Source organism: Rana temporaria, chromosome 5, assembly GCF_905171775.1.
Source record: "Rana temporaria chromosome 5, aRanTem1.1, whole genome shotgun sequence".
Classification (NCBI taxonomy): Eukaryota; Metazoa; Chordata; class Amphibia; order Anura; family Ranidae; genus Rana; species Rana temporaria.
In genome coordinates, this window is record NC_053493.1 from 358,774,526 (window position 1) to 358,800,163 (window position 25,638).

Sequence of the window (25,638 nt, forward strand, 5' to 3'; positions counted from 1 at the left end):
TGCCTTTAGTTATATGTTAAAGTGCACTAGCTGCCAACACTTCTATGCAAAATGCCCAGCTTCAGCGGGGACATGCACAGGTGAAAATAGAGAGCAGCAGAATCAACCGTTTTTTTTTTTTTGCCGAATACTGAAAACTTATCCCATAGTAAAAGCAGTATGAACAGCATTTGAGTTTTTACGATGTGGGTTTAGTGACATTTTACCATATAGATTACGTATAATTTGAGTAGCGGATGGAGGAGCGAGCAGCAGGAAAAACTGAGTATTTCCAACCTACTTTTACAGGTGACTTTTGTAAAGCAACAGTCATTTTAAAATCAATTGCTCAACAGTCAAGTAACTAGAATTTTCAGAAGCTGCATTCATTAATGGCATCCTACACATAGTATATGTCTCATGATAGGCCAAGCGTCACAGAAAAAAATGAATATCAATTATGGATTTAGAATTTTATTAAAAAATGCTCCAAAAAAAAAAAAAAAAAGACAAAAACACAGAAAAAATTACTATACTGTACATAAAAATAAAAAATGTTTTACACTTTGACTGAGCATTTGTATCAAAATAACTCTGCTTTCTTCAGCTCCACTAAGCGAGATGCCACAGTATCCAATCACTCTGCCCATTGGTCCATCAGTGCTTCATGTGTCAACAATCTCAGAAAATATTCACATATATAAAGATGTCCAGCAGATTTCCTCCTATCTGGTGAAGGAGCGTACGTGACGTCCTCTGCTGCCATTACCCCCCAAAAACTTTCCACGGGAAGGGTTTCCGCCGCCTGCTGCGTTAGCCCAGGATGGACCTAGTCCCCCACGGCCCCTGGTGGCTCTTTCACGTGGATTTGGACGGTATCCTATTGGAAGAGAAATACAACTGTCAGTGTTCGGATGCATGAATATAAATGTGAAGTACTGGTTAATTTACAGTGCAATGTATTGCTTTATGTCTGCCAAGCAGTGCGAAAAGCGAATAGAATTCTAGGATGCATAACTAGGAGTCTCCAGCAGGAGAAAGGAGGTCTCGATTCCCCAATATGAATCTTTATATCAGCAGAGGAAGTAAGGAAGGAAGGGGGTCCCCATTCCCCTATATAGATCTTCACAGTGCCTTAGAAAAAATAAGTATTTTATTGGGATTGTATGTGATAGACCAACACAAAGTGGCACATAATTGTGAAGTGGAAGGAAAATGATAAATAGTTTTCAAAATTGTTTCCAAAGAAAGATCCGAAAAGTGTCAAAACTTTGTAAAACCTAATTTCGCTGCAATTACAGCTGCAAGTCTATTTGGGGATGTCTCTACCAGCTTTGCACATCTAGAGAGAGTAACATGTTTTCCCATTCTTCTTTGCAAAATAGCTCAAGCTCTGTCAGATTGGATGAAGAGCGTCTGAACAGCAATTTAAAGTGGAGGTTCACCCAAAAACTTAATTTTTAACATTAGATTGAGGCTCATTTTGTCAAGGGGAATCGGGTGTTTTTTTTAAATCGAAGCGTTACTTACCGTTTTAGAGATAGATCTTCTCCGCCGCTTCCGGGTATGGGCTGCGGGACTGGGCGTTCCTATTTGATTGACAGGCTTCCGACGGTCGCATACATCGCGTCACGATTTTCCAAAAGTAGACGAACGTCGGTGCGCAGGCGCCGTATAGAGCCGCACCGACGTTCGGCTTCTTTCGGCTCCTCGTGACGTGATGTATGCGACCGTCGGAAGCCTGTCAAATAGGAACGCCCAGTCCCGAAGACCATACCCGGAAGCGGTGGAGAAGATCACTCTCTAAAACGGTAAGTACGGCTTCGATTTAAAAAAAAACCCACCCAATTCCCCTTGACAAAATGAGCCTTAATCTAATGTTAAAAATTGTTTTTCGGGGTGAACTCCCGCTTTAAGTCTTGCCACAGAATTTATGTCTGGACTATGACTGGGCCATTCTAACACATAAATATGCTATGATCTAAACCATTCCATTGTAGCTCTGACTGTATGGTTAGGGTCGGTGTCCTGCTGTATGGTGACCCTCCATCCCAGTTTTAAGTCTTTTGTCATTTGACCAGAGCACCTTCTTCCACATGTTTGCTGTGTCCTCCACATTGCTTCTGACAAACTGCAAACTGGACTTCTTATGGCTTTCTTCTTGCCACTTTTCCATAAAGACCAGATTTGTGGAGAGCACGACTAATAGTTGTCCTGTGGTCAGATTCACCCACATGAGCTGTGGATCTCTGCAGCTCCTCCAGAGTTACCATGGGCCTCTTGGCTGCTTCTCTGATGAATGCTCTCCTTGCCTGGCTTGTCAGTTTAGGTGGACGGCCGTGTCTTGGTAGGTTTACAGTTGTGCCATACTCTTTCTATTTTCAGATGAAGGACTGAACAGTGCTCTGCGAGATGTTCAAAGCTTGGGATATTCTTTTTGTATAACCTAACCCTGCTCTAAACTTCTCCACAACTTTATCCCTGACCTGTCTTGTGTGTTCCTTGGCCTTCATGATCCTGTTTGTTCACTAAGGTTTTCTAACAAACCTCCGAGGGCTTCACATAACAGCTGTATTTATACTGAGATTAACCAACACGCGTGAGCTCGTCGGGACGGGGCGCTTTAAAACAATTTTTTATTTTTTTTTCTTATTTATTTTTATTTTATTATTTTTTACACTGGAAAAAAATAAAATAAATGATCACTTTTATTCCTATTATAAGGAATGTAAACATCCCTTGTAATAGAAAAAAGCATGACAGGTCCTCTTAAATATGAGATCTGGGGTCAAAAAGACCTCAGATCTCATATTTAGACTAAAATGCAAAAAAAAAAAAAAAATTGAATCTGTAATTTTTTCAAATGACAAAAAAAAAAAAAAAATGTTTCTTTAAGACGCTGGGCAGGACTGACGTTTTGACGTCACTTCCGCCCAGCAGAGCTATGGGGACGGGTGGGGGCGATTTTTCCCTCACTCGCTTCCCCAGTCAGCAGCCGAGCACACCCGATCTCCTCCGCCGCTACCGACGGCTCCGGTAAGCCCCTCTCCCTCCGCCGATAATGGCGATCTCGCGGTGAATCCGCCGCGGAGACCGCCGTTATCGTTAACAGAACCGCTCACACTAAAGATGGATACCTCGGTTGTGGCAGCAGCTGCTGCCGTTACCGAGATATCCATCTTTAAAGTGAGGCCGTATATAGTCGTACAGCGGTTTGGAAGTGGTTAAAGTCCTTGCCCTTTCCAAATACGCAGCCGATGACAAAAAATCATTATGTGAACGTGTCCCATAGGAAAACATGTAAATGAACTGTAGTGTTTCTGCAAAAAGCACCAAAAAAACAGAGGTGTGAACCCAGGCCTGAGATGTTTAGTAACATAATGGGGGTTAAAAAAACAAAAATAAGTACAAAAAGAGCAAATAATCGCTACTGTAAGAGCCCTTTCACACCGGAAACGCCTATAGCGGAGCGTTAAAATAGCGGTAAAACAGCGATTTTACCGTGTTTTCAATTCATTTTAATGGAGAGGGGCGTTTTTGGAGCGTTTTAATAGCGCTATTTTTGCCGCAAAAATGCACCAGTGTGAAAGGGCTCTAAGGGGTTCATTTTTTTACTGTGGGACAGTGAACGTAATATTTACAGTAGCGATTTTCTCTTTTTGTACTATATAAAGGGCTAATTTTAGTTATTTTTTTTAACCCCATTATGTTACTGGCCGATTAATTGATTATGAAAATTGTAATCGATTAATTTCGTAATCGATTAGTTGTCAATTAAATCGATTAGTTGTTTCGGCCCTATTTCAATCCATCCAGTGTAGCCAAACAATGGCCAGGCTGGGAACCGAAGAGGATGATGGGGAAGAGCGCAGGACTTTCGAGGGGTCAGGCAAGTAAAACGGGGGCTCGGGGGGCCTTTGCAGCACTGTCGAATGTTTTTTCACCTTAATGCATAGGATGCATTAGGGTGAAAAAACATTTACCTTTACAACCCCTTTAAGTCGAAGGCTTGAGTGAATGACTATAGGAATATCCAATAGTTGTTTAGATGCTGCCTAACCCTTCCTGGGGCCTTCTGGCATAACACACACAAGTCTGAATGCCTGATATGTGCAGAAAACCATAAGTAGGGAAAGAATGACCCGATTCAAAAGAAAACATTTTTCCCCGGAGATCCTTTGGATGCATTTGTCAACTGCTCAACGCAGCATTCCAGGCTTTGGCAACCAACACCCACCGCAGGATGCTGTCAGACATCCAACCTTCACCTATCACGGTGAGATTGTCACCAAGGACTCAATACTCGTTTCTTTCTGGTTCCACTGCATTGGGCCATGTAGAGGATCTGCAAAGAAGAGTGGGGCAAAATCCCTCCTGAGATGTGTGGAAACCTGGTGGCCAACTACAAGAAACGTCTGACCTCTGACTGCCAACAAGAGTTTTGCCACTAAGTACCAAGTTGTGTTTTATGAAGGGTTCAAATACTCATTTCACTCATTAAAATGAAAATCAATTTAACTTTTTTGAAAAGCATTTTTCTGGACATTTTTGTTGTTATTCTGTCTCTCTCTGTTAAAATAAACCTACCATTAAAATTATCGACTGAGGATTTCCTTGTCAGTGGGCAAACCTACAAAATCAGCAGGGGATCAAATACTTTTTCCTCCTCACTGCATAGCAACCTGCAGAAAAATGCCTTGGTCAGTTGAAACTGCACAGGGTTCCATAACATAGGGTCCAGTGCCAAAAGGTTGCATTACAGGCAATCCTGCAGAGTCTTCAATCTCCCCAATGAGGCTCGGGTACCATCCATTTTAGTTTGCAGCCAACTGAGTGGATCCAATTATCCAGTCTCTTGATTCCCATTAGAACTGTTTGAGACCTCAGTAATCTCACAGAGAGCTTAACTTCAGTGACCTTCAAGACACTGGTGAAAAATCTGAGGATTTTTCTGTATGGAAGGGGTTATATAGGGGAGGACTCCCTGTTTGATTGCTCGGCTAGTGTCCATTCACCTATAGGTGGCGCATAACCCAGATAGAGCAGGTTATAATCATGACTGTGTCCCGTGATGTACGATAAAGAAAATACTTCAGTATTTGTAGTATCTATAGTCAAAGCATAGATGCAGTTTAAGGCAGCCCATTTAACTAGTATTTGCACGGTCCTTTCAGATACAGTGCACTACTATGTATGGTAGTATGTTATCACGTGTTGCAGTGTAGTAACAAGTTCACTTTTACAAAACAAAAGTAGCAGAGACAGCAATTAAAACTGGGACGGTATACACCAATACGAAGTTAATAAAGTGTCCTTTCTACTCCATCCTTTAGCAAGACTCATGTATAGGTCCAAAGACAGGAAACCAGTAAGCTCTCCTACTACTGGAAGAAGGTTCAATAATTTATGAGCGACAGCGACTACTAACCTGCAGAGCTCTGTCTTAGAGGGGGCAATGGTCCTCTGTCAAAGTTGCTTTGTGCTCCTCGGCTTTCCACATAGGTGGCTCTGGGAGCGGTTTGGGCAGGCCAGTTTATGACCCGGACTCCTTCACGGCGACTGTAGTTTACTGCAACACAAAACAGACATCTTATGAGAACAGACTATAATCCACCAAACAAAATGCCATTGTTCTACCTTTATCAGTCTATTTATCGAGGATAAATTATCATTGCTATTCAACAGTACTTTCTATGTACGGCCCAAGACCTACCTTTAGGAGCAGGTGGTGTAAAGAATCTGCTCTGGCTATGGAAAGCCCCTCTGCCACCACGATTACCTGGAAAACCACCTCTTGATGAAACCTTTTGAGCTGCTTTTGGAGGCCGCTTCGGAGGCTGAATTCCAACTGGAGGAACCACTTCTTTTCTTTCAGCTGCCACAAAATCGTCCACGTGCATAGAGGGTGGGCGGCTTGTATTTTGTTTTCTCTGACGAAAGAGGTCATGGGGGCGAAGACCCTGTCCAAAGCCCCCCCTGCCCCTCCCACGAGGAAGAGGCACAAAGTGGGCTCTCTTTGCTGGCTCAATATATTCAGACTTGCCACTGTGAAGACAGAGGACAGAAAATTCATCAGCAGTTTTCAAAATTGTCTTTATTTTCTAAGTGTGCTTATTTTTATTTGACTAGCATTTTTCCTCCCTCTCTCTCTCTCAGAGAACATCATTTTGATCACTGTTTGTTTAAAAAAAAACTAAAACTAAAATTAAAGAGAAGCTAAAAGGCAACAAATACATTAAACCAGTGAATGTAATACAAGATAAATTGCAACACCAATAAAGTACATTCAAAATATATATTCCCTTAAAGGATAAGTTCACCTTTCCAAACATATTTAGTGTGTAACATAACATGTTCCGTATCAGTCGCCTCCTACCACCTTCCTTGTGACAGCGAGCCTGGGATCTTCTCCCCGCACTCGATGTCAAATTTCAAAGAGAGTGCCGATGTGTGGGTGGAGATTCAAAGATCCCTGTGAGTTAATGAACTACAAGTACCATTGACCTTTGAGGCTGTTGGCTTGTAGTTACCTACTGCTTTAAACTTCCCCACAACGTTATCCGTGACCTGTCTGGTATGTTTCTTGGCCTTCATGATGCCATTTGTTCACTAAGCTTCTCTAACAAACCTCTGAGGGCTTAACAGAACCGCTGTATTTATACCGAGATTAAACACACAGGTGGACTCTATTTACTAATTAGGTGACTTCTGAAGGCAGTTGGTGCCACTAGATTTTAGTTAGGGGTATCAGAGTAAAGGGGACTGAACACGAATGCACTCCACACTTTTCAGAGATTTATTAATTTTCCTTCCACTTCACAATTATGTGCTACTTTGTGTTGGTCTATCACAAAAGCCCCAAAAAATACATTTTCGTTTGCAACATGACAAAATGTGGAAAAATTCAAGGCACTGTGTATATATATATATACACACACACACACACACACACACACACACACACACACACACACACACACACACAGTATATGTATCAAGATGAGAGCTCTGTTCACGTTAGGGATCACGCTTTGCATAGGGACCTTTCACGGCAGTGTGGCTTCACACGTATTTACAAATGTATATAACAAAATCTGGTTTTGACTATACATTTTTGAAACAGTTTAGGCATAGTTTTGAAGAGTCTAGGTGGTAAGCATGCAGGGAATAGTTTTTTTTGTATTCTACCGAGGAACTGTACTAGACCAATGTAGAGAACCACAGAAACTCACCTTGTAATGAAGGTCTCATGTTTGTGCTTTCCTAGTTTAAACCCTTTAGTGGTCTTTGTCCTTCCTGGCGATGATGGCTCCAACAAAAATGATCTCTCCAGTTCCGCCTTTAAGTCAAAGTCACTGCAGCATTTGGTAGAAAGGTCGATCATATCAACTTTCAACTGTAATAAAAAAACACAATACTAGACCGCAGAAGTAGATGAGATTTAACATTCTTCATGAATAGCCTAAAACACTTGTGAGCTTCACATTGTCACTCTTAGCTCTAGTTTTACCTTTATGAGCTTACCACTTCCTACTTCATGTGGCCCGTCACAGTGGGCCACATAAAGTAGGACCATGCCCGTTTAGCTGCCTGACCTCACAATATCTCAATTCCCGAGGGTGCACAATAAAGCCAAATAATTATGGATAATGTAAATATAGTGCCCTCCTCTAGTTCTGCTACTAGGCTAAAATATGTTTTTTGGCTTCACTGTAACCAGTGGTGCAGAAATAGTTTTTTTCTGGTCAAGGTTTCCTAGCTGAGCATTTGGTTTCCCCCACCGGCTTCTGGAAGAGGCTATCAAACCCCACCAAACCTTTCAAAATAAGGATCCATTCAAAAACCTATAATGTTGAACACTATAGATCAGCCTCTCTCAACCAGTGTGCCGTGGCACACTGATGTGCCGCCAGAGGTTCTCAGGTGTGCCGTGGGATCAGGGGAGAGATGGGCTTTCAGATGAGCCTGATCCCCTGCTGAACTATACATCGGCACAGTGAAAGGAAAGTGCGCTGTGTGCGCTGCTTCCCCCTTCAGTGCAGTACCCGGCTGAATGAGAAAACTGGAAAAGTACTGTGCTAGTTTTGTTATTAAAGGGCTTTATACGTGTTTACATATATTCATGTGTCTATTAGATTGTAAGCTCTTCTGAGCAGGGCCCTCTTAATCCTCTTGTATTTTACTGTATTGTCTCATTTTTATGTTGTAAAGCGCTGCGTAAACTGTTGGCGCTATATAAATCCTGTATAATAATAATAAGTCTGTATGTGTTTGTATGCACGTGTGTTACTTTTAATCCTGTACCACCAGAACTGCTTTTGTAGGGCTTGTTTGTGATAGTAGCAAGAATTAATGGCACCCCTAAAGAGTAGAGCATCTGTCTGACAGGAACGAGTGCGATTTGCGCCCTGTTCAAGTGGTCAGACAAATTGTTGGCCACCCTGGGAGGTGAGTCTCCACCAGCCCAACAGTGGGATTTGAATACCCTTGGCCATCGGGTTCCTTTATAGTTTCTACTCTGAGGCCCATCTGTCCTTTCTGCATCTAATCCCAGTGGAGTTTGGTTTCTCGAAGGTCAATCAGTAGCACTTACCCAATCTGTCCTGAGGAAGAAAATCTGTTTGTGAAACGCGTCGACAAGCACGGATGGAGGAATTTTGGACCTGACTTTTTGATATCTACTTGCATTACTTTCTACATATCAATGCACCTCATTGGGTACCTGTCTAAGACTACTGTTGAGTAGCGGGTGTTGTCTGATTTTATATTAGTGTATGGTCTTAAACATTACTGTAATAAAGATTATCTGCTTTTACAAGTATTGCCTTTTTTGAACGAGTCTAGTTTACTCTTATAGCTAGATTCACGTAGGGCGGCGTATGAGCCGACGTATCGTATTTACGCTACGCCGCTGTAAGTTAGAGAGGCAAGTGCTGTATTCACAAAGCACTTGCGTCCTAAGTTACAGCGGCGTAGCGTAAATGTGCCGGCCTAAGCGCGCCTAGTTCAAATTGTGAAGAGGTGGGCATGTTTTATGCAAATGAATCGTGACCAGACGTGATTGACGTTTTTTACGAATGGCGCATGCGCCGTCCGTGAACATATCCCAGTGCGCATGCTCCAAATTACGCTGCAAAGACTTATTGGTTTAGACGTGAACGTAAATTACGCCCAGCCCCATTCATGGACGACTTACACAAACGACGTAAAAATTTCAAAATTTGACGTGGGGACCGACGTCCATACTCAACATTGGCTAGGCCAGCTTTTTGTTGGACTAACTTTACGCCTGAAAACGCCTTACGTAAACGGCGTATCTTTACTGCGACGGGCAAGCGTACGTTCGTGAAGAGGCGTATCTCGCCGATTTACGCATTCTAGGCGCAAATCAGCGTACACGCCCCTAGCGGCCGGCGTAAATAGTCAACCAAGATACGACGGCGTCCGCAGATGTATCTTAGCTACATTTAAAGTGTATCTCAATTTGAGAATACACTTAAATGTACGAAGGCGCAGATTCAGAGTTACAACGGCGTATCTACTGATAGGCCGGCGTAAACCTCTCTGAATCTGGCTATTAATCTTTTTCCTATAGTATTTTGGCATGGTGGGGGTCCTCCTCCCTTTTATAGAATACTGACAAAATAATTAGCTATAATAGAAAAGTGATAACTTCAAATTTATACTAGAAAGGGGAAAAAAGATCAGTACCATGTCTATGTCCACATCGGCTTCCTCTGGCTGAAATGGTGGAAAAGACAAAGACTTCAGCTGCTCGTCCATCACATCTGCTAAAACGTATGCAGTCCTAGAACATATCAGATTAATAGCGGTTTAGTAATGGTGTAGCTACAAGTAAAGATGCTGCTGATTAGGCAAAATCCTTGAAGACAGCAGTCCAATCATAATTCAACTAGAACCCCTAAAGACTGGCTAAAGACAGGCAAGTGTGTGTCACCATTGACAGGTAGTAATACATCTGCCTAATCTAACCCAGTCTCCATTTTGGCCACGATGGTACATGTAAAAGTAACAGACACACACAGATCTGCCAGTAAGATGGAAAATCTCTGTGCAAGCAAAGAAAAACTATAGTGTTTGCGCATGCTAGTTATTGCTGGACATGCTTGCGTTTTTAGGTTATGATGTAAACTAAATCTGATTTCATGCAGCAAAACTCACATTTTACTGCAGTTCAAGCCAAGTGTGTTTTTAGCTCTATAGGCCCAATAACACTTATACATGTGTGATACCAAGCATGCTGCAATGCACACAGAAGACCCCATTCACACTTGGAAATAGGGTTGTTCGCCAATAGATGCAAGAGACCCAGCGAGGTTTTCTGGTATGTAGCTGTGAGTGGAAGCCACAACGAAATCAATTTGAGGCCGACAGCTCTTGCAGCTATTTTAGTGATGACCTGAAAATTATCGGCCCTGGGCGCAAACGGTTTTAGTCCAGTGAATGGGGCCAAAATCCAGCGCAAATCAACTTCTTAAAACAGAGCTCCATCCAAAAAGGGAAAGCTCTGCTTTTTTACACACAAACACTGTTACAGAACATATCACTCCTTATAAAAAAAATCTGCCTCTTTTATTTAGTAGAGTTGTGCAAGCTTGTGCTTGCACAACTTGTTTATTTTCCCCCATTATGTTCAGGGTCTCCACAAAATTCACATAAAGGAAGCATGGAATTGACTGCCATGGTAAAAAAAAACAAAAAAAAAAAACAAAAAAAAAAAACACATGACTAAAGTTAGTCATATTTTTTAAAACATGCAAGGGTTTGTTCCAATGTCCAAGCGACATATTGTGGGCAAAGTGACAACCTCTTTGCAATAGCTCTTTCCCACTCACATCCACCTTTCCAAGCTCCCCTCTGTTGCAGTCAGCACTAAAATACCAAGCAATAACCAGTGTTGGATAATAGGGAAAGCTATGATGTCACATGACAGTACATGAGTCTAGACCAGAGCACTGCCACACGCTCCTCTATACTTAGAAGCATGAGTATTGGCAATGCCTGCTATGGAGAAAAAGATAGCATGGGGCAAGTAAAAGGGTGGGCCCTTTTCAAATATATTGTTACTTAGTCCTGAATGGACAAGGTGACAGAGTTCCATGTAACCAAAGAACCCTTTTAACCATTTCTCAAAAAGTAAGTCCCCCGTTCACACAAAATATGACACTGAAATTGTGCGACTTCACTTGAAATTGCACAATTTTAAAGCCACACGTCAGTGTGACTTCAGGTGTAACTTGTCTGACATCTGCGCTACTTCATGCACATATGTATGTGCAAGTCCCACCTGAAATCTCCAAAAATAGCGCAGGAATTTTCAAATTGGTGCAGCACTGCAAAATCAGCGTCGCAACGATTTGAACAGTTCCATTTACGACAATAGGGTACGACTTGTCATGGAATTTGGACCTGTTAAATCGCATGACAAGTTGCACCGGTGTGAACAGGGGATAAATCTGTAGTTGCATGGTAGCCAATAACCTCCCAGATAAAAAAAATGTTTCATCATCCAATCTTCCTTAGTTTTATGAAAAGTTAATAGTATACTAGAGAGCCTTCAATAATCCTAAACATAGAACTAAACAGTATAGTACTATTGTTTATTCCTCGTTACCTGTTATTGAATAGATTCTGCAGGGTGTCTGGTGCAGATAAAACTGGCTCCACCTCCTGGTCACTGAGTGGCAGTGGCTCCTTCACGGTTTCAAATATTTGCCTGAATCCAGCCACATTATCCAGTAAAGACTCCAATGTATCATCCTCTTTTGATTGCTCCTACAACCGAAAAAAAACATTCCCAAAGTTTAGCCAATTAAATTATCGCCATCATGAGTTTTACCATGCCAATGTCTAATGTAATTCGGACATTTGTACTGACATGTACTTGAATGGGCTGAAATTGCACTACTTTAAAAACCCATATAGAAAGTAGAGATCCAAAATTGCAATATATATATATATATATATATATATATATATATACACACACACACACACACACACACACACACACACACACACACACACACACACACACATATATATATATATATATATATATATACACATACATACACACTTTCATGTATATAGAACTTTAAAAAAAATCATTGTCATCAAAAGGTGCCCATCAGGGATGACGTGGTGCACGTGACGCACGCACGCCGAGGGAGCAGCAGCTCGCGCCATGGATCGGTCCTTGCGACGAGGGATGGAGGAAGCCGGAGGTTCTGAGGGTGCATCGGCGGCAGCGGGAACGGCGCAGAGTGGGAGACTGCAGAGCTGCTAGACCGCCGATCGCTCCCTCCGTGAGGCCGCTCTCCCCCGCCGTCTTAGTCGAGGCCCCCCCTCTCTTCCTCACTCTCCCCTCCGCTCTCTGAAGGAGGTGATATACCGAGCGGCACAGACAGGAAGGAACAGGTGCCGTTTTTTTTTTTTTTGCAGCGTCGCATGGTGGGTGCTTTTGGCTCTCGGCCCCCCGTGGATCACGGCTCCTCATCAGGTCCTTATGGAGCCCAGAAAAACATATAGGTAATATTTATGCCAATGTTCTCTTTCTGTCCTATGGAAGCACATTTACAGGAAAATTAATCCAGGTGGTCAATCTGAAAATTCAGCTAATGGTAAGAACCTTACTTTGTCAGCGCTTGCCATTGGGTCTTTTTTTTTTTTTTCTCTCCTCTCCCCTCCTCTCAAAGTGTGAAAGTTATCCGGATCAGCCTGGTAGTGTAAAAATTTTATAAATACTCCTGCATGGAGACGAAAACCTGCCAAGTGAAATTATAAACTATTTCTATTTACCCGTTTTTTTTTTTTTTTTTTTTTTTTTCTCTCTTCTCTGCTACAGATAGACCATGTAGCAATTTACTCACAGACACCCCATAGCTGTTTCAGTAAGAGCGAAGAGGGAACTCACTAATGAGGGGACTGGTGGTATCTGGCAAAATTGTTAAACATCAGAGGGGTACCTGGAGTGAATGTTGCTTACACAAGCTCTATATGTCTCTCTTCATACATACCTATACAGGAATCCATGCCTCTATGGGTTGATAGCCTTATAGGCTGCAGACATTCACTCTGGTGGATAAGCATAAAAGCATCAGCCATCTCATAGACACTGCACCTGCCCCCACAAAGTAAATTTAAATCCTGGAAGGGGTATGTTTCGAAGCATTGTTTGAAATTTCAGGGGTTGGCAAGTAATATCCCCTATATCGTTGGGTCAGCTGGATGCGAACCCAGGGCTGGAAGGTGTTTGACTCCCCTGTCCAAGGTGCCCAACCGAACCAGGCCCACAGGGTTGGGAGGAAGTTATTGGCGGCCATCGTATGGCATGCCCCACTACACTTTAGGCGTTGACTAAACTATAAAGAAAAGAAAAAAGAAAAGAAAAAAAAAAAGAAGGGGGGTGCAAATACAGCCCATATCATAGGATTGTTGCTGCGTAAAAACCGCAAGGCATCCCGCAGCGGAAAAATCCTAAGAAAGTTTCAAATCCAAATAGGGAGTGCACAGCCCTTATAACCAAGGACGTGCAATCCTTCTTTTTAAAAACCCGTTTCAGTGCAAACGGGAGACTCCTCGGCCCATTTCTTGTTTCTTTTAATCTGTGGAAACACCCGGTGTCAAATACCCACCAAGATTTAATTAACACCCCCAAAATTGTGCAAAATTGCCCCCTAGGGAGCTATAAAAACTCTCATAAAAAAAAAAAGGGGGAGGGGGAGATGCTCTCCATCTTCTGATCAAACTGGGGAAACGCATCAGAGCGATAAAGAAATATAACATGAACAGATCAACCAGGGGGGCGGCCCCGAAAATCCCTAAAGATACCTCCATTACCAGTACGATTAGACATTATATGACGCCGGAAGGAAGTTCTAAGAGTCCAGGACTGATAAAAAAAACAGAAAAAACTGGGACAAATAAAAAGGGAATAGGGGGGGCGGAAACCCCAAGTGCGGATACCTCAACAGAACTTGATCATGCAGTCAGCCAAATGGAAGACCCTAGCTTGGATTCTCACATTCCCACAAAGGGGGAAATGGATGCTATGTTAAGGAGGTTGGAGAATGTAATAAGAGAGGAAATCAGCACCCTAAGAACGGACTTATTTCATACACTAGAACGGGTAGAGGAAGCTGAGAAAAAAATAGAAAAGCAGGACCTTGAATTAAAAGAATTAAAAATTCAACATCTGAATATGAAGCAAAACCAGAGGTTACTGCAATACCGTCTAGAAGACCACGAGAACCGTAACAGAAGGCAAAACCTTAGGATACGATCGGTTAAGGAGGAGAGGGGCGAAGACCTGAGGAAAATTCTCAACGATTTGTTCCTTCCCCTCCTAAACAATGGTTCGGAAGGCCCCCTCAAAATAGAAAGGGTACATCGAGTGGGAAAGACAAGGGAGGGAGGAGGAAACTGGCACAGGGACATAATTGCCAGGTTCAGACACTTCGAAGACAAAGAGGAAATCTGGCAAAAACTGAGAAGAAAGCCTCCCTTATCCTATGACGGGACGGAGATCCAGATCTTTACGGACTTGGCCTGGGAAACCCTGTCCAGAAGAAGGCACTTAAAACCCTTATTGGAACACATGCGGAAATCTAATATAAATTACCAATGGGGGTTCCCGGCTTGCTTGATAGGGTATAGAGAGGGTATACCAGCTAAACTAACATTCCCTGAGGATTTGGCAGGGTTCTGCCGTAAACTGGATATACCGATGATTGAGTTACCCGAATGGGTTGAATAGGGATCAGAAAATAGCTGCCCCCTGGGGAGGCCCTGAGAGATTGGCATAGAGGGGGGGAGAGGGGGAGGGGATGGAGGGTGGGCGATCGGAGAGGGGAACAAGAAGAGAGGATCCGTACCCCCACACATATAAGATCGATCTCCTGGGAAATTCCAGGAGACAATGCGTGGGAGGGGCGCTGAGTGCTACACCTCATCCAAAAGAACCGACGGGTAGGGGATACCGAGGATCCCCACGGTTCAGAGGCGATGCACGGGCCTAGGCAAGGGGGGGGGGAGGGGGGGATCGTGGGGTGGGTTTGGAAGGGGAGAGAATACTCTCCCCCTTCAAAATAGGGAGGGAATAGGGAATATGGCTCCCAGGGGATCTATTAGAAAGTCCAGCACGTTCACGGAACGATCCAGTAATAGGAAATGACTGAAGTTAAATTTTTATCCTATAATGTAAAGGGTCTAAATTCAGCTGTCAAAAGATTAAAAGTTCTGGCCGAGCTTGAGCAACTCAGAGCGGATGTGGTATTTATTCAAGAATCTCACTTGACCATTGATGCAAACATTAAATTATACTCCCCGGCGTACCCCGTTTGGTTTTATGGTGACTCCATCTCCAAACGAGCAAGGGGTGTGGCTATCGGGTTTACAAGAGGCTTTGGATTCACGCTTGAGGCGAGGCTGACGGACCCCGAAGGGAGATTTTTATTTCTCAAAATAAAGTTCGAAAATGTAATCTATACTCTAGCAAATATATATGCACCAAACGTACACCCAACCCAATACTTAGGTAAAATTTTGGGAAAACTGAATAATTTTGCTGAGGGATACATAATACTGATGGGGGATTTAAACTTTGTATTTAATCCGACAGAAGATAGTGCGTTCCGTGGGAAGGCGACAAAAAATGAGCATTTGCAGAGAATCAAACACAAGCTACACGAACGCCAATTAGTGGACGTTTGGCGGATTTTTCATCCAAAAGAACATGACTACACATTTTTTTCCCCTCCCCACGGAACGTACTCTAGAATAGACTACATCTTGGCGGATCACGGACTGCTGGACTCTATCACAGAGACTGAAATTGGAATCATGACGGTGTCAGACCATGCTCCAATAACAATGAAAATTATATTATCTACACAAAAGAGGCAGCGGCCGGTGTGGCGCCTAGATGATAGCCTGATTCGAGATGAAGGAGGGGCTAGAAGAGTGGAGGCCGAACTAAAACAATTCTTTCATATCAACGATACAGCGGGGATTTCCAGCGCAACCCTTTGGGAGACGCACAAAGCGTATATTAGAGGAATTTTAATTGCCGAGGCCGCTAAAAAAAAAAAAGAAGGGAAAAATAAAGCCAACTCCCTGAGGAAAGAGATAGAGACCCTAGAAAGTAAACACAAAGAGCAAAGATTAAAAGAGACCTACCTTAATCTAACCCTGAAAAGAGATACACTTAAGGAAATCATGGAACAGGAAGCAAGGTACAAACTAAACTGCATCTCCAAGGAGAGGTACATATGGGGTAACAAACCAAGTAAGCTGTTAGCCAAAATGGCCCAAAAAAAGAAAACTAGGAATTACATTGAAAAAATTAAGGGGAAAAATGGGAACTTGGTTCATGCAACTCCCGAAATCGCAGACAGTTTCAAAAACTATTATGAGGAATTATACACAATAAAACACCCAGGTTTGCAGGAAGGGGAAAGGGAAGAAGAGACTAGAGACTTTCTTGTAAAGGCAGGACTTCCTAGATTGGAGGAGATGGAGAGTTTGGATATGGATCGCCCCATAACCGAGGCAGAAATTAAAATAGCACTAAATACCACTACGGGCGGAAAAAGCCCGGGCCCGGACGGGTTCTCAACCATGTACTATAAGAGATTCAGCAATATACCGATTCCAAGGTTGTGCAAATATTTTAATGGGCTAGGCTCCGAATTCGAAGCCAGCAGTGAAGCAACAGCGGCCGTGATCGCGCTAATTTTGAAAGAAGGGAAAGACAGCACTCTCTGTTCGGGATACAGGCCTATTTCGCTGTTAAATGCAGACATCAAGCTGTTTGCCAAAATCCTCGCAGGACGCCTGAAGGGGGTTATGCACTCTTTGGTGCACCCCGACCAGGTAGGATTTGTACCCAACAGAGAGGGCAAAGACAATAGCCTAAGGGCAATTCTCCTGCTTCAGACCATTAGGCAGAATAAATCCCCCGGTCTACTCCTGTCAGTTGATGCTGAGAAAGCTTTTGACAGGGTAGACTGGGGGCTCATGACGGAGACCCTTACTACCATGGGAATAGGATATAGGATGTCCCGCTGGATTAAAACACTGTACCTCCATCCTACCGCAAAAATTAAAATAAACGGAACACTATCGGAACCATTCGAAATGAAAAATGGAACAAGGCAGGGGTGCCCCCTGTCACCCCTTCTCTTCATACTATCATTGGAGCCACTGTTGGCTACTATCCGTAAGGATCCTGATATCAATGGAGTAGGAGTAGACGGGGAGGAACATAAATTATCGGCCTTCGCCGATGATATTTTATTTTATGTAACCAACCCGATCAAATCCATTTTAAAGCTCACCAAAGTATTGAAACAATACGGGAATATTTCTAACTTTAAAATAAATATAAATAAATCAGAAATTTTGAATATTAATTTAAATAAAAGTGAGGTAGGATTAGTAAAAGAAGTCTGTGCTTTTCCCTGGACTAAAGAACTAAAGTACCTAGGTATTAAACTTGCCAATACAGTACAGAAGATGTATAAAATAAACTATGTTCCCTTACTAAATGAGATCAAGAACGAATTAAAAAACACGGCAAATAAACCTATATCATGGATCGGACGTATAAATATGCTGAAGATGGTCGTAGTCCCAAAAATTCTTTATAAATTTTTACTGGTACCAATCGCCCTTCCACAGCAATTTCTGAGCATTCTGAATACCTTGCTATTAAACTATGTATGGAAAAACAAGAAGCATAGAATCTCTCTCTCCACACTAAAACAGGCAAAGCTGCATGGCGGGTTGGGTGTTCCGGACATCAAAAGTTACTATAAAGCGGCGGTCCTATCGCGGGCGGTTGAATGGGCCCGTGACAGGCCAGATAAAAGATGGGTGCAAATCGAGAAAGCGTTAACTAGCAAATATTTGAATAATATCATATGGATCCCTACACAACACAGAGCACTAGATCACAAAACACATGATATAACAAGACACACACTAAGATTATGGGACAGAACTCAGGCACAACTAGAGGGGAAATTTAATTCCCCACTAATGAATTTAAAAGAAAATCCTTATTTTGCACCTGGGGAAAACAAAATTGGAGGGAACTGGATTAGGAAAGACACAGTGCACTTAGGAGATATCATTAATGACGGAGAGATAATGACCTACGGAGATTTGAAATCCAAAACGGACTATTGGAATCTCGATAGGTGGCATTATTCCCAGCTGCATCACTTTGTGCGGCACCTCCCCCGCCCACTACGGACGGAGGCGGAGCTGACTCCACTTGAGAGGATTTGTAAATCCAAGAATTCAAGGGGCACTATCACTAAACTCTACGGGATATTGGTCAAGATAGGGTCTCGGGGAGAAGCACCCTTTATAGATAAATGGGAAAGAGAGCTAGGTATCACGAGAGGGACAAACACTTTTCAGAGGATCATTCAATTAACTCATTCATCTGCTGTAGACGTTCGCACAGCCGAAGCAAATTACAAGTGCCTCTCAGGGTGGTATATCACCCCTGATAAAGCTAATAAATTTAAAGCAAGCCAGTCCGCTGAGTGCTGGCGGGGTTGCTCAGAAATAGGCACGATGGCCCATCTATGGTGGCTATGCCCAAAAATTCAAAGCTATTGGGACACAATATTGACCCAAATAAAGGTTATAACGGGGGAGGAGATAAAGAAAGACCCTTGGGTCGTGCTCTTCCACGGTAGTCTTGAAGGGGTAAAAAAATATAAGCAGTCTTTACTACCCCATCTCTTAAATGCAGCGAAGAGACTCATTCCCAAAAAGTGGCAGGAGAAGGAAAGCCCCCATGTCTGGAACTGGATAGACGAAGTAGAGGAAACGTACAGGGCAGAAGAACTAAGGGATAGTCATCTGGAAAGGAATGGGGAATATAGGGAGAAATGGGCAAAATGGAAGGAATATAAAAAAACATGGAGCTACGCTGAAAGAATCAGGGTCGGTTAGGAACAGGAAATGTGCAAGTGGGCATTAACCCACATGCACTTCCTGTTCGCCCTTTTATTGACTATTATCAGAGGGACATACAAAAATAGTTTCCTTTGCTGAACTTGCTAGGGGATATCTCAGAGGAGAATAGGACGAGATCCCTGGGAGCCATGGGGGGGGGGGGGGGGGGGGGGGGGAGGGCGTTAACAATTGTAAAAATTTCTTTTTTCTGTTAAATGTTATTGGGCTTCGACCAGCAGGGTGCAGGGTAAATGCCTTTCTGCCCTATTGGGTGGCCGATATAGATATCGTAATACTTACGATTAAGGGAAAAAAAAAAAAAAAAAGGAATGCAGAATAAATACCACATATGATGCAAACCACAACTTGAGACGTAAGAAGCATCAAATCATGAGCTGGTCTCTAGAACTTGGTAAAAGGAAGCTGAGGTGGTAAAAAAAGAAAAAAAAAAAAAAAAAAAAAAAATCATTGTTTCAGTGACAAGTCTGGTCCTTCTGCATAGCTTCCCCTAGATCATAGAGTTACACTATGTGTTCGGACCATACATCACTTTTTGTGATACGACTCTTAATGCTTGCTATGCTTGATTCTAGAGTGTTGCTTAATGAACTCCTTATCGAATGCCCCTGAGGAAAGGACTCTTCACAGGTCCTGAGTTTATTATCACTTTGTAATGAGCTATGTTATCAATTTTATGTATGGCGATGTATGCACCAATTATTTTTTTTAAATATTTAATACAATTTAGTAATTATACGTACTCCGTTGCCGTTAAAAGTCCCTGTGTGTACATTGGGGGTACCCTTATTCTATGCTATCTAACATTTGGGATGTTGGCAACAACCTGGGGTTATCTGGATGAGATCTCTACTTTCTATATGGGTTTTTTTAAAGTAGTGCATGCACTACTTTTGGTAAAATTTCAGCCTATTCAAATAAATAAGCTGAAATGGCACAGCAGGTGGATTGCCCGTGAATAGCACAGGAATGCACAGCGGTTTCTGTGCGATTTATGGTGCGAACTGGCCTAATTATACCACCACATTTAAGGATTAGTAAGCTGCAATATATTACATTTTTGTTTTGGGTTTAACACCACTTTAAACTGTAGACCAGATTTATTTTCTATGAAATCCCCTTTATGGTTTATTATACCAGGGTAGACATTTAGCAACAGTGCCACGGGTCACACCCTTGGGGGAACACGGTTCTAAAATCTTTCTCTAAACGGAATACAATATAGTTAAAAAAAAAATAAAAAATTCCAAGCATACCAGGACAAGTTTCTCCAGATCAAGAACTAGATTTTGAGTGGTGTCTTCTTTGCTGAGAAGCAGCTGCTTCATCTCACCAGGGCTAAGCCCTATGGTCTTCGAGTGGTGAGATCCATCCACTTCCATCAATCCTCCTTCATCCCCAGAAGCCTACACAAGGAAAGGACATAATTGTAACACCACAACTCATTTAAAAATATCTGAACAATCTTTGTATAGTATACAGTTATATCTTAGTGTAGGTTATATTTGTATGTGGACGGCTGTAATAAGTATTTTTAAATTATAAAATTAATAATATCGCAGTTTTCGATTTGGTCAGTCAATAATAAAAAGGAACTTTTCATTATTATATAAAAAAAAAACAGAAGAATGCAAATTTCAGAAACTAAGCATGGAGGATATAACACGGCAGGTTATTTCCATCAGTGAAATCACCAAGGCAAAGTTACATCAATCCAGACTGAGTACTAGGTCACCTTTGCTGCAGAAATTTTGACCCAACCAGTAATACTCAGCTTTGTCTTGTATTTTTGTCCAAGAGCCAAGCAATTTGGAAAATAATTGAGACTGCTACTTGACATCACTAGTCCATTCCAGTTTCATTAATCCCCTTTGTATGTGGCTCCTGGACAGCCCATTCAAGAGGAAGTAAACGCTGTCCTTTTTTGTTTGCTGACCTGCAAAGTAAAGGTATCACATAGTAGCAGGTTATTTGAAACTTACCTGCAGACCGCATCCATCTTCGCCCATCTTGCTTCCAGGTCTGCGGACGCCGGCTTTGTGACTGGTCGGAGCAACGTGACGTCGGTCACGGCACAGGGCTCTGAAGAAACTGCACAGGTGGCCGTTTCTTCAGAGCGCATGCACCGATGACATCATCGGCTGCGTATACAGTAAATATCTACTAAACAGTGCAAGTTTAGGAGATATTTACAGTACCTATAGGCAAGCCCTATTACAGGCTTACCTATAGGTACAAACAATACAGGTAAGTTTACTTCCTCTTTAAAGTGCTTAACTCACCTACTAAAAGACCTATCAATCCCATTGTAAGAATGGTCATATAACCAGTCACTGGAAAGATATTCCTCAAGGAAAAATATTTTTGACAGGCCATACTACACAAAAGCATACCCCTGCAACCTTAATATGGCTCTTTGGAGTGATTTTTTATTTTTTTCCCTCCTAGGATTACAATTTGTTACACAACTGCATACAATACTTATGTACTCAGTTATCCGGAAATACATTTTGCAGGAAATGACTGGGTACTGTACAGCCCAACAATTCTGGAGTCATGAATCTTGTAATGACAACCCGCAAGAATGCCAGCCTAGGACTACCGTATTTATAATCACATCCCTCATACAGAGTTACAACTGTACAATGTTTTGAGCCATCTTTCTTTTCTACAGATGCAGTTTTAGAACCCCACCACTATCTGTACAGACAAGAATACTCCCTTCTAAATATTTCACTTTATAAAGGAGAAGTGTGGCCAAAGCTTTTTTGGCCTTACTTTTCCTGTGGTTCACTGGTGTGCCGTTTGTTCTGCACACCTGTGACCCGTCACTTAGCCGGTCCAGCCTCTTTATAGTCTGAAACAACCCAGATGCTTGAACCGGCAGTCCTGCCCCCTCCACAGCTCAGTGATCACCTGAGGGAGGGGCAGAGAGGCGGTGACTGTCACTTACTCGCTGCTCACTGAAGACTAAGTGAGTGATCGGCTTTCTTTTATCGCTCAGTTCTCTTAGCAGCAGCGGGGAACCGATGCTGTTCCCACCTAGGTGAGTGCTCAGTATAAACAGGAAATTCTCATTTAAAAAAGTACTCTCTTCCTTCTGTCTACACCAACTCATTTGGCTTAGAAGATAGGACAAAGAACTCAAAGAATAGAGGAGACATCGCCCTTTGAATTTGACAATCTGGTGAACTTAAAAATGTGCGCCATTTTATTCTGACAGCATAATGCACCGATGTGCTTGTATAAAATGAATTAGCGAAAAAGCAACAAAACAAGGAGGTCTACTTGCCATTGAGTCAGAGTTCAGGATCTGTCGCATGAAATCCAAGAATGAAGAAGCCAGCTCTCCCATGTCCTTACCAAACCCACACACAATTCTCTTCAACAATAAGTAAAGTGCATTTCCGTGTTTCCTAAAAGAGCTGCAGGAAAGCAAAGCAAAATACATTTAATTCAATCTGTTACTTCTATACTCCCCACACTGCAAGCTGGTTTTAGATTTCCCAAAGAAACTAGCTGTATGATGGTCAGTCTCATTACCTCTTTAAGTGGAAAAAGCCATAATCATGCTCAGAGAGGAACATCATAGTGCGGATACAGGTGAGAAGTGAAGTGTAACTGCTGTCATTATTGCCTAAAGTCTCCATCAAGCTTTCACAGATGGAGGGAAGAAGATCCTTGCTAGGCAGGGAGTTGGCAAGCTGGTCTAATTCAGACACTGGACTCTCCCCTGAGATTGGCACAATGAGAGCAATATCCTACAAGAAGAAAGTTAGTTATAAATTAAAACAATCAGTATAATTACCATATTTCTAGTACAAGTGGTCAGAGAGCCATACCTGATCACAGAGGTACTGCACAATGGAGGATATATATTCTGCACACTGCAGGTGGATGATGTTGTCACCTGCAGACTTCATGATGTTCAGCATCTTTTGGAAAAGTTCATTATAGCGCTCATCACCTTTACCTCCATTAATAAGATGTAGAACAGCAACTTTGCAAGCTCTGTGGGCAGCTAGGTAGTCCAAGAGTGCAAGTAGTCGAGCTGTCTGACCTGTACAGGGCTTCTCCTTATCTTCCGGACCACTGAAACAAAAGTAATCAGATTGGCTTATTTTATCATTTACTGGCAGACACAGCAGACCCTTCGGGGGGAGCACCTGCAGCCTCAAGGACAATGAACCGAGACTACACTGCTATTGTATATTGCACTCAAGTTCTAATCCAGACACTAGCCAACTAGGACCATGCATTAGATTAGTTCTTCGGTATAGTTCGGGCCCATGTAGACAGGCTTTTGTTCACATCAGAACCGATTCTCTCCTATACAAGTCAAAAGGATTGCAAAATCATCTTGAAGCAGGTCAACTGCAGGTAAAATGCACCAGAAATTCATTCTTAATTTCATAATGATCTCAAAAGAATGCCAAGATTGTGCTGCATTTGCAGCCCAAAACCTGTGGACACTGGCCCTTATGCACTGAAAACTACACAGTGGGCTTGATTTACTGAAACTGGATTGAGCAAAATCTGGTGCAGCTGTGCATAAAAACCAATCAGCTTCCAGGTTTTTCTTTTGGTCAAAGCTTAAAAGGGGTTGTAAACCTTTGTGTTTTTCACCTTAATGCATCCTATGCATTAAAGCAGGGATCCTCAAACTATGGCCCTCCAGCTGTTGCGGAACTACACTTCCCATGAGGCATTGTAAAACTCTGACATTCACAGACATGACTAGGCATGATGGGAATTGTAGTTCCTGAACACCTGGAGGGCCATAGTTTGAAGACCCCTGCATTAAAGTGAAAAAAACACCTTGCAGTGTCCGGCCCCCCAGATCCCCCGTTTTACTTACCTGAGCCCCGAATTTTTGTGGGCGCGTCCCCGCCGTTGCTCTCGCCACGGTTTCCTGGCTCTTGATTGGATAGATAGATAGATGGCAGTGCAGCCATTGGTTCCCGCTACTCTCAATCAAATCCAATGAAGCGGGTGCTGGGCCCGAGTCATACATTCGGCGGCTATGGATGCCGAATTAATGACTCAGGAGCGCGCCCGCAAGGTAACCTTCTCGGGAGATCGCTTCCCAGAGGGGGAGGAGCTGCGAGAGCCACCGTGGGACCCCAGAACAGGTGGTTTGGGGCCACTGTGCAAAACGAACTGCACAGTGGAGGGAAGCATGACATTTAAAAAAAAAAAAAAAAAAAAAAAAAAAAGGAACCTTTAATTTCACTTTAATTGAAGTTAGAATCCGATTGGCTACCATGCACAGCTGCACCAGATTTTGCACACTTCAGTTTTAGTAAATCAACCCCAGTCTTTAAAGCGGTGGTTCACCCTCAATAACAACATTCTAGCATTAAATTAAGCATAGTAGCGCGAGCTACAGTATGCCTTTATTTTATTTTTTTGCCCCGTACTCCCTGTTTAATCCTATAGTGAAGATTCAGACTCCCCGCGGGGAATGGGCGTTCCTATCCAGAGGGAAGATGATCGAAGGCCGGCTATGGCACGTCACGCTCCCCGAAGATAGCCGGAGTAGGTCTCGGCTCTTCACGGCGCCTGCGCACAGACTAGGCGCAGGCGCCGTGAAGAGCCAAGTCCTATTTCGGCTATTTCCGGAGAAACGTGACGCGCCAGAGCCGGCCGTCAATCATTTTCCCTCCGGATAGGAACGCCCATTCCCCACGGGGTTAGGACTGGTCTAACACTTGTTAATTTACAATTTAGCTATTATATGGCTATCTTAAACTACTTAAAAGCAGATTTGGGTTTCCTGAAGAGAGCTTGGTAAAGACAATAGGCTTTACATTCTGCGCCCACATTCTTTAAAGCTAAACTCCAGGCAGATAAGAGAAACAAAAATTATTGCAGCACTATAATCAACATCATTGTTAAATGTATTTTTGTAATGCAAGCAGTATAAATACCTGAACTTTACATGGCTTAAGCTTCTTGCAGTCTGCTGTACAGTCTGTAACAAAGTTTAAAAAGGGAGAGAGAAAAGCAGCACGAGGAGCCAATCAGGTGTGCTGCAGTGCATGCTGATTGAAGGAGACAGAAGAGTGTCAAAAATGAGCTCATCAGATTGCTGCTTCTACTTTCATTGCCCAGTCACAGCATGGGGTGGGACCTGTAAGTTAAAGTAAAACTGCCGCAAAGAACAGGTCCCCTCCCTTGGTAGACAGATATGCGAATCTCAGGACTGGATGGAAAACAAAAAAAACAAAAACAAATCCTGTGTCAAGGAGAACAGCTTCCTTATATGTTTTTCTCCTGTGTAATAAGCTTTTTGCCTGGAGTTCAGCTTTGGACCACAATTCTGGTGAGACTTGACGTATTGAAAAATAACAGAAAAAACGTTGAGAAGATTGAATTCACACCTACCCCTGCAGATCTTCCACTATGAGGTCCAATACAGTGCGCATAATCAAAAGCGCAGTGGGCGAGGCCAGGTCACACAGCTGGATACAGACTCGCCTTATCATGTTCATCAGAGGCTGGCAAGTTACTCCAGCGAAGGACTTCACAATATCTTGCAGCAGCTTAGATTGAACGTGTAGGTGCATGCTCCACAGCTTCCTGGTGTTCAGAGCCACTGCAATGTCCTTTGGTTCAAAAGCCTGAAAGACAATACAGACCCTC

The 25,638-nt window shown here is 42.7% G+C and overlaps 1 protein-coding gene across 2 annotated transcripts in view; it reads right to left on the reverse strand.

Moving 5' to 3' along the window:
• Positions 1-445: 445 nt before the first annotated feature.
• VIRMA (vir like m6A methyltransferase associated) overlaps positions 446-25,638 on the reverse strand; it is a 53,276-nt gene continuing 28,083 nt past the window's right edge. Inside the window, exons 14-24 of one of the 2 annotated variants that reach the window (XM_040354678.1) lie at positions 25,381-25,616; positions 22,836-23,085; positions 22,537-22,754; positions 22,286-22,418; positions 20,250-20,399; positions 11,615-11,775; positions 9,691-9,787; positions 7,212-7,375; positions 5,693-6,024; positions 5,408-5,548; positions 446-859 (exon numbers count right to left, since the gene is read on the reverse strand). In XM_040354678.1, coding sequence (XP_040210612.1) covers positions 705-859; positions 5,408-5,548; positions 5,693-6,024; positions 7,212-7,375; positions 9,691-9,787; positions 11,615-11,775; positions 20,250-20,399; positions 22,286-22,418; positions 22,537-22,754; positions 22,836-23,085; positions 25,381-25,616 — 2,037 coding nt within the window. In that variant the 3' untranslated portion in view covers positions 446-704. Of the gene's footprint in view, positions 860-5,407; positions 5,549-5,692; positions 6,025-7,211; positions 7,376-9,690; positions 9,788-11,614; positions 11,776-20,249; positions 20,400-22,285; positions 22,419-22,536; positions 22,755-22,835; positions 23,086-24,923; positions 25,617-25,638 lie in introns of those variants that run through there. The other variant, XR_005749540.1, reaches the window with a different exon arrangement.